Source organism: Amia ocellicauda, chromosome 23 (genome assembly GCF_036373705.1).
Source record: "Amia ocellicauda isolate fAmiCal2 chromosome 23, fAmiCal2.hap1, whole genome shotgun sequence".
NCBI lineage: Eukaryota > Metazoa > Chordata > Actinopteri > Amiiformes > Amiidae > Amia > Amia ocellicauda.
This window is the reverse complement of record NC_089872.1, coordinates 9,764,040-9,773,563: the sequence shown is the minus strand read 5'-3', so window position 1 is coordinate 9,773,563 and position 9,524 is coordinate 9,764,040. Positions and strand designations below refer to the sequence as shown.

At 40.7% G+C, this 9,524-nt stretch overlaps 1 protein-coding gene across 3 annotated transcripts in view; it reads left to right on the top strand.

Moving 5' to 3' along the window:
* Positions 1-1,169: 1,169 nt before the first annotated feature.
* Positions 1,170-9,524, top strand: part of LOC136718880 (apoptosis-stimulating of p53 protein 2) — a 42,134-nt gene continuing 33,779 nt past the window's right edge. Inside the window, exon 1 of one of the 3 annotated variants that reach the window (XM_066696663.1) lies at positions 1,170-1,679. In XM_066696663.1, the coding sequence (XP_066552760.1) occupies positions 1,653-1,679 (27 nt within the window). In that variant the 5' untranslated portion in view covers positions 1,170-1,652. The remainder of the gene's footprint in view (positions 1,680-9,524) is intronic. The other 2 variants (XM_066696664.1, XM_066696665.1) reach the window with 2 other exon arrangements.

Sequence of the window (9,524 nt, the reverse complement as noted above, 5' to 3'; positions counted from 1 at the left end):
TCATACCTGACTTAAGAACATAGAATCTGGTTGCCAGGATAACTCATGATTCAATGTGTTTAGTCACGTAGCGCAGATTTCATCAGTTCTGCAAGGTTCCGCCAATGGGATTGGTGGGATTCTGCAGATCTGCGCAGACCTGCAGACATATGCGTTACAAGAACACGACAGTGATTTTCCGGAGTGTTTTGATTTACAGTTTTGAGATTGTACCCTGGTGAAAAGGCGGTTTTTAATATGTGGAGATTTAAACAAGTAGAAGAAACAACTCATCAAATGGGAGAAATGGTTTGTAATGTGCCCTGTTGGTGAGCTATTCAAGAAAAGGAGTGTGCAGTCGTTTCTTGCCATAGCATGCTCACATATGGACTTGAAAATATGTGTTTTAGACCCACAGTTGGTTTTAACATTTACAAATGATTTAATAAAACAGATTCCTATGTATTTTTCCTAAAATATAGGTAGGCTATGTGCTACAAATTGATTATCTTATAGTGTTTCACAAATGCATAATTCAGTAGACGTTCTATAAAGTGGTTCTAATCAAGAATATAGTACAAGCTTAATATTAAAACTTAAATTCGTGAATCTTAATTGAGACCAAGTATTATCTTCGGTTAAGATTGACCAACAAGAATTGAAGAGCGTATAACATAACCAGGGCATACACATCTTTTCATCTGTCACGTTTTCCTATCGAATTATCCCAATAAAGTCACATCTTCAGACTCCATAACGAGGGGATAATTGAGGTATTTTATGACGCAATTCGCGACGTCTCCAGCAACTCTGATTTGTTTCCCCAACGGTTGCTGGAGACGCATTTTTTAAAAGCAGGGATTAGGGTCCAGCATTGTCTTTGGGGCGACTTCGGGTTCAAAAAATGTGCCAAAACAGATTTCAAGTCATAAGCCTGCGTGCATAAGCCGAAGTACAGTGAGCTGGGTGGCTGTGGGGGGCTGGGCGTGAGTGCACCGTGCGGGTCTTTTGTCCTCACCGATAGTCGGGGTCTTTGTTGTGCCTTTTTCTCCAGACGACAACCGAGGAGCGCTGGCGACTTCCCGGGACAAAACAAGGAGGAGCCCGGATTCCTGTGGGATGAGTCTCCCCCCGCGACGTCACTCCGGGCTGGGCTGCCGTCTGTGGGTCCAACCGGGAGAGACGACGCGCAGCCACTGAGCAGCTTTCACGGTGGCGCTCACACGGATACCTGCTCTTCTTTCTGGCATCCAACAAACGCGTGTGTCTGTGTTTTGTCCCATCATGGGATTTAAAGCAACGGGGCAACTCTCCCGGACCGGCTGAGCTCAACTTCGGGACCATCGCCTGTGTTTTGTGGGAAGGGAAACCGCCGCGGAAGGAGAAAACTTTCCTGGTTGCAGGGAGAGGTGGATCGAGCAGGCCGCGTCGCGCCGCCGCAACAGGTTTCCACCGAGAGACACTTCATAACAGACGACTGTGCGGCACACGTCGAGGGAGACCAACCATTTGTCCAACCGCAACAAGTGTGTGATATTATCTAGGGGCAAGAGAGCACCAGACAGAGGAAACTGAAGTTGGCCAACTGTTGAAACTGCGGTGTTTATTTGTGGGGGGGGGGATTCGGATTAAAGAAACGCGTCTGAATCCAACCGTCGAGGAATCCAGTTTAAATGCGGTACGGAGCTAAAATGATGCCGGTGAGTGATTTTATGTTTCATTGTACAGTTGTAAATCTTGACTTCCCGCAGATGTAACTCGCATTGTCGTGTTGAAAATAAGTGTGAGACGGAGAGTGCTGTGGGCAGCTGCGATAGACTGGCTATGGCTATAGCTAGACCCATTTTAGGAGTCAATTTGATGCTAAATAGCGATGTGATTTACCACAGTTGGGCTTAAATCGATTTCCTTACTCGGTGTTATCGTGTTATCTTTATTGGCCGTAATGTGGGATTGTTTGCTGTGGTTTTAAATGTAACACCCAGGACCTGGGCTTTGTCCCTGCTGAGCATTAGGCTACTTATGCGAATTGGTAACAGTGTCGTTCACTTAGATGTATCGATTCTGGAAACATTTTAAAAACAATTTAACTAAATAATAAATAAAAACTCTCAGATGTCATTGTGCACGACGCTTTGATATGTACACGAAGCAACCAGATTGCAAAACCACGATTTTAAAGTTGTTGTTGTAGAATGATAATCGTTTCAAATGCTCCTATAGATTAATTAGCACGATCTCCACCATTTGGGTTATTTTATCATGTAATGTGTGCAGTGTGGGGAAAAATTAAATAAATACGTGCAACCTGTTTAGTTTTTACACACGTTTGCAGACTGGTGCAAGGTGTGTAAATTGCACAGAGACGGATCTGATGTGTATATAGACGATTGATATAAGGATATTTATTGGTGACGTAGGACTATGTTGTTTCCAACGCCATACCATTTTTATCCACCCATATCTATGCATTTCTCGATCTGTATTGTGAGTAGGTTATTAAAGTGTATTAGTGGATGTAAACTATAACCTCATCCCGATTTAGTTCTTTTCAAGTGGATCGCTGGCATAATCTGCATTATACTATAGACCGGTTCAGGATAGGGACAGATCATATAGCTTTTTGCGAACTTTGATCCGAAAACTGTTGAATGCATTTACAATAAATAATGATTTCTGATCCACTAAAGCCTTTGTGTTTTGTTGAAGGCTGATTGTAATTTTGTCTGTATAATAATATTGGATTATTTGTTCTTTGCTGTAGTTTGAAACACTTGTCTTTCAATTTGGGACGGCTGTCGGTTGCTCTGTATCAGTTTCAGGTATCGAGTTACTCCTTCGCCATCCGAGTGAGCCCCCACGTCCATGAAATTACACTAAAGTGCTTTATAGATGTCTGCAAACATGCTTGACTGTGCACTGTAAAGATAAGCTGTTTTGGGAAGTCTATGCCATTGCCTTGGTGGGGGGCTTTTGCGTACGCCAGGATTTGACACGTTTGGGTATTTATGACAGCTTTGCATTTGGGATGAGTCGTTTTTGTGGACTTTTTCCAAATGGATCTTACGTGGTTGACACGCAGGTCGCGGTGACATACGAGGCGATTATCTTAAACAGCAGCTTCCATGAAACAGGGTTAACCCTATGTGCAACCAAAGTGTCCTTGCTATCAGATTCACTTTAAAAATACATTATTCAAACTAAAGCTCTTTCAGGTCAAGGTCTGTGAGAGGGAACTGATATTATATGTCTCTACACATACCAAGTATCAATTGGATATAGCTTCCCAGGAGGTGAATTGGTTCATGTTAAATTTTTAGTGATCTTTTGCATATTGTGTCTTCCAAGAAGTGGAACAGAAAAACAAACAAGCCTATGATGCATACTATAGCATGACACTGTGTTCTTTTATGTCACCTGTGTCACCACAACATTATGATAAATATGGGATGTGGCTGACACTTTGTGAAGACCAGGTCTGTATAGGACTATAATCTGTTTTTACTTGCATACCATTATCTCATGAGACTCTAGCTCTTCAGCAACATATATCTACACTGTAAGATTATTGTCCTGTTTATTTGAAGACAACTAGAAGAAAGGTGTTCTCTCCCTGACATTGTTGACCACAAAGATAAGAGAGGGTTATGGAAATAATGGTCTATGTCAGCCAGTTTATTAGAGCTGTGGGTTCTTGAGTAACAGCCGGGACACCAGGTGATGCATCTTTTCCCTTGTTCCCTTTTCTGTGTAAATTACATAGGAGTTGAAATCATGAAATACCTTAGCCAGTTATAGTGCTTGAATGGGATTGTATTGCTATACATGTGGTTGTCTTGTTTCTGTGTCCAAGTAGCATGATCAGAACTTAAATTCAGCTGTGAACCTGTACCTTAGTACCTCCCTTTGGCACCTTGATAAAAATGCTTGTTCTATCACACATTCACTGTCTGTCCCTCCTAGGGCTTGGCGATATGACTTAAAAAGAATATCTCGGTATTTTTATAAGTTTGTGCGATATACGATATATATCTCGATTTCTTCGTTTTTGTCCAATCAAGCCACAAAATAAGACAAAAGACATTCTAACTATGAGTATTTTGTTAATCCTTCAATAAGCAAAACTAACAAATACTACATCATGGCTGTCATGGTAAATATATGCAGAATGCAACACATTACAGGGTTAGTGTTGTGTGATTACTATTACGTATATATATATACACACACACATACGTTTAAAAATAGTTTTAATAAATCTTAAATGCGGCGTGCTTTATCTCAGGGATTTTATATAGAACAATTACCCGGTCAAGGAAGGTCAAGGACAGCAGCTCCCGTCCAAAACAATCCATATTCACCGATGTCTCAAAAATTATTTATTAAAGAAAAAGGGAACATCATAATGCTTACGCGTTTCGACTTATCTTCCTCAGAGCACATATATACATATACACAGTATGATTTACTGTCACATAACAACATTAACACAAGTAATAGTGATCACGCAACACATGCGCTTTAAATGGTACAGATTCAGGTAGATTTACCACAGCCGGGCTTATAGTGGCGCATTAACATCTGCTAGACAGAGACATTTCTCATCTGACTGTCGCGTTTCGATTCTGCATACCGGTACAGCACGTTGTTAATACAAAATTGTTATTATATTATTATTATTAATACAACTGTTGAACCACTTCACCATCTTAATAAAAAGAAAATGATCATTCTGCATCTGTTTGCATTGATTTCCAATTTATTAAAGTGCAAACAAACGTTATTAATTTTATACAAATGATATAAATCTAAATTACCGGGGGGGTGGTGCTTGCAGATCGAGTTTATCCCGACGACGAGAGCGCGGCGCAACGTGTGCGCTTGTGCATTAAAGTATCTCTTGGTTATGTTGGTTAATGTGTGTCAGTTCACTCTCCTGCATGTCTTGTGTTTCTGATGCACATTTCTACCTGCATCCAGCACGTGTGGAAGAACCGGTAAGAACGCAAAGCGTCCTAATGACGTAAAATACTGCCGTAAAGATTGCAATTTGCGACACCACGATATAGCATAATATGAAACGATAGACGTTTTTCTATCGTCATACGATATATATCGTCATATCGCACAGCCCTAGTTCCTCCTCAATAAAGTATTTAATATATTTCAGACGTGTGGAAGAACAATGATATATGTCAGCATTGCATCCAAGAGCAAGCATTTGATCACAACAAATGAGGGTAAAGGTGAGAAACTCTCATCCTCGCATGATTTTTCTGTTCCATTCAAGCAGTCTGTGCATAATTGGTTAATGTTATCAAGCCTTAAGCAATTACACATTGATAGACTTGTGTAAAACCTGTAGGAGTTTCCACCTGCAAGGGTTAGTGTTTTCTAATCCCTGGCATATGGCTCACTGAAACAGAATCCAACCTTTGGAGTCAGCTACATAATGACCTGCAAATAGGCTTGTCACATTACGTTGTGGTGCAGGGTTTTGTGTTTACAGGAAGCTTCCTATAAACAGGAATGAAATCCTGGCCTATCAGAGTTCAGACTCCAGGATTTGTAAAGGGCGATTGAGAAATGGTGAAATACTTCAGCTGGGACCTTGACTCCATGAAAGATCCCATCATGAACCAAATGCTGCAATTACCAAATAACAGAATGGGTAATGGGGTTTATTTTTAGATGCCACACCACACTTTAAGCACAGACCTCTCTTGACAGTTGGTATTTGTAAGCAGTATTTGAAGATTAGGCAACTACAATTACTGCTTTAATGAAACGTAAGTGGGTAGAGACGTAAAGAGGTCTATCTGTATTTGGCTTTCAAATTTGTGTTGCGTCAGGATGAAAGATCACCTTACCAGCATGGGGGCAGGATCTGGAGATCTGCTGCATATTATTTCACAAGGTTGACTTGTTTGTTTTTCTTTCGCCACACAAGAGCCATGCCCCAGCCATTAGAAACCACGTCCTGGTCAACGCTTATGGAATTAATCCACTTCCAGTCAGGTACTAAGTCTCTCATCATTTGAACAAGATTAAGTTCAGTCCCATGCTGACAGCACCTTTTCTGATAATGTTGTTGTTTATTTCCCATGGAGATAACCATCTTACTAATTAAGCAGTTTCTGGTCCCCTGTGTGGGTGACTGTGGTCTCCGTGAACAATGAAAATGATTTTTAGTGTATTGGAAAAGCAATTTGCATTGTGGGTGAAAGCAAAGTACCTGGGATTCAGTCAGGAAGTGAAGAGATAGTCAAAGTTGAACTCTATTCCCCAGGGCTCAATAAGATTAATAACAATTGATCAGGTTTGCAGTGAGAGAAGGAGGTCTTGTTCTCTATTGATTAAAACAGAGGAATGTAAAGGCAAAAGGGATATGGAAATGTTAATTTGTAAATAAGAAATGGTATTCTCTGGGTCAATTGCCTCCACTATGGCTTTCAGATGCAGCAGTTTTGCATCAGTATTTCCTATAACTGAGATTGCTTTAGTTTGCAACAATTATTGTCCAGGTCTTCAGCTGTAGGGTGGGCTTCTTTCCTCAGGTTCCTGGGCTGATGTTAATGAAAGGGAAAGGGTCAAAGGGCATTCAGATGACTGACAGTGGGGAGTGAAAGGGAGGTGTTCATTTCCACATCTGCTTTGCTGGTTGTATAGGAGGAGATGGTGTCTTGTCTCTGAGATGTTTGTCAGATCCTGGTAGCCATGGGGGTCCCTGGCCTACATTCCTAGATACAAGTGTTTATTTGTGGAAACTGATTCTCCTCAGGATGATGTGACATCGGAATGAGCAATACTTTCCCCAGACCGAGTTTTTTTGTTTTGTTTCATTAAAGCAAAGATTAATTTGATGACAACTGCCTTCCTGTGGAGCGTGGACGCACATGACTGTAGCTGAATCTTTTCTAGTGGAGTTTGCTGATAGTGGTATGATGCGTTATCCAAGTTGAAGAGTTATATACACTTAAAATAGGTCCCAAAAACTCCCTCTTGTTTGGCTTTGATGATAAGTTCCAAAATATTCCTGAAGGCAGAAACCACATCCCCCTAGTAGAAGCAGCCACTTGTCTTGTTTTAAATGTGCTTTATAGCAGCTGTTTATTTCTCTGGTTTATTGGCTGATTCCATAACCCAATTGGGCGTTTGTGTTGCATTGATTCTCTATTGCTGCCTCTGCTTTAGGTAAGAAACAAAAAAAAAAAAAAAAAAAAAAAAAAAAAAGCAGGGATGGAAATGAGTCCCTTCTTGCATAGCAGAGCATTTCAGGTTTGACAAGATGCCAGCTCTTGTGTATTTGACAACAATAGCTGTTATTATACCTTTTACTGTATTTGTGAGACGTCTGTGTGAAGTCCATATTTGTGTAAAAATAAATAAATAATAAGTGTTCTTTTTATCAGCGTTAAGTGTGTTAAGTAATAAAATACTTGACTCCCATCAACAGTTAGTTAATTCATTATCTGAGATCACAATGTAAGTCAAATACTAGAGCTTCCAGTCTTTTCTTCTGGACATTGGTGCTGGTTAATATAGTAAATTATCAATTTTAAATCTCAACAGTGAAAGAATGTATTGTGTCAAAAACCAGCAGTGAAATAGATGGGTAAAGTCCGGTTTTTACCTTCCCCAGATCTAGACAGAAGTTGAATTGTTTTACCAGGAATAGTGAAAGCCCAATTACGAGAGAAACGCACTCTTCGAAAATGCAGAAGGGGTAAGAGGATCATACTGAACTGAATTAAGTCACTGAGTGTATGGTCAAAAGTTTCACAAAGCGGCCAGTCAGCCCCTCCCCCACTGTGTACAGTGTTGGAAAGAGCTGGATTCTTGCCGAGATCTGTCATTCGAGATATCCCACTTACAATGGTTACAACACTGGCTTAACTTCCCAGACTCCTTTGAACTCTGTATGCTCTGCGGGGTTTGGGATATTTTGATAGGACTTGCTCGGGAAGTTGGAAAACATGTGATTGTGCCATTTTGTTTTCCCTAATTATAATGAACCAGTTGTGTCCAGTTGAAGGCCACCACCCAATTCCATTAATTACAGATAAGAGGTCGCAGAAAACAATGGACTTTCCAAAATTAGCAATGTAGTCCTGTGTAAACCAAGAGAGCAGCTCAGTTGAACACCAAACACAGGGGTTCTTTCTGTACAGTGCTATTGTATTACAAAGTAGAAGGAGAGGACACGCACTCCCTGGAGAGCTTGTGAAGTGCATATAGTGCCCGCCAGCTGTTGTAAAGCCAAGTGTTTGTTTGTGTTTCCAGGATGTTGAAAAGAAAATGAAAAAAGGGCTCAAATTACTTTGCTGAATTTAATTCTTGGCCTTCTCTGACCTTTACACGCATCTTTGCACTGTTTATAATCAAATCCGCTTAGCATCTAAATCCTAGGGTGGACTTGTTACACCCTGAACTTGAAACTGTCCCACTTTTGTGAAATGAATGGGTTTTGTTCCGGTTTTACTGGTTCATTTAAAGAGGTTCCGGTAAACCTCTCACACATCATACTAAGGACATTTTCTTCAACGTTTAAAAATAAATGATCTAGGGAATGCCTGCAGGAAATTCTACATTTTACTTTGTGTACAGTTGGGTGTTTGACGTGTTACCATGTGTGAGTTTCTGAGTTGGGGGTTTTCTGGTGTCAGGGGAGGAGAGGAGGGTTTCAGTCCCCAATAAGGGCCTCCATTGAAACCTACCTCAGTCAGGCACATAACAATGCCAACCTACTGTGGGATTCATTTTCCAGTTGCCCTGCCAAAGAAGCGGTCTCCGATCACATTATTATGGAGTAAAAAATATCCACGTCTCTCATTTGCTGTCTGCACAATGCGTACAAACAACTTTTCGACTGTATGAAGTGTGATGCATTGTGGGAAGACCTCTGGCGAACACTGATAAGAGCTTCCCATTTTTCATTGGTCTAAAACGTCAACATCATTTGTGCTCCGAACTGTGGCTGATGTTTGCGTAGCTGGATACAGGAGGAGGAATCCACAATCAATTATTTAGGCTGTGCTATCTTTAAGGTTTCCTTTACCACCTGGGGTCTCATTTACTGAAGAGAAGCAATTAATTATTTCCGCGGATGCAGCAGGTTCAAATTTATTTCGGGTTGTACCCCCTTGGTGATTTAAAAGGTGATGGATAACTAGATCAATCTGCTGCCTTATCTCCTGTTGATATGTCATTGGTTTTTATTTTAACTAGTATTGAGTGGCCCCAACATAGATCTTAACACAATGTTTCTTCCCAGTCTCTGCCCCTGTGTACATTTCCACCCACCCATTTAACATCACATTGATGCAGAAGGCCCAACATGACCATATCAATAGGGTTGACTGCTCGTTCATGCTGTTCTTTTTTCAACCCCCTTCCCTCTTTTAAAAAAAATTATCCGAAGAGAATTATATTTAAATCACAGCAAGTGTCTTTAAAAAGTCGATTGAAAACCACAACAAAGCAGTACAGAGAACGTCTGTGTGTAAACTGTGTTGTAAGGTATTCAAGGCAGCTATGGTTACGTG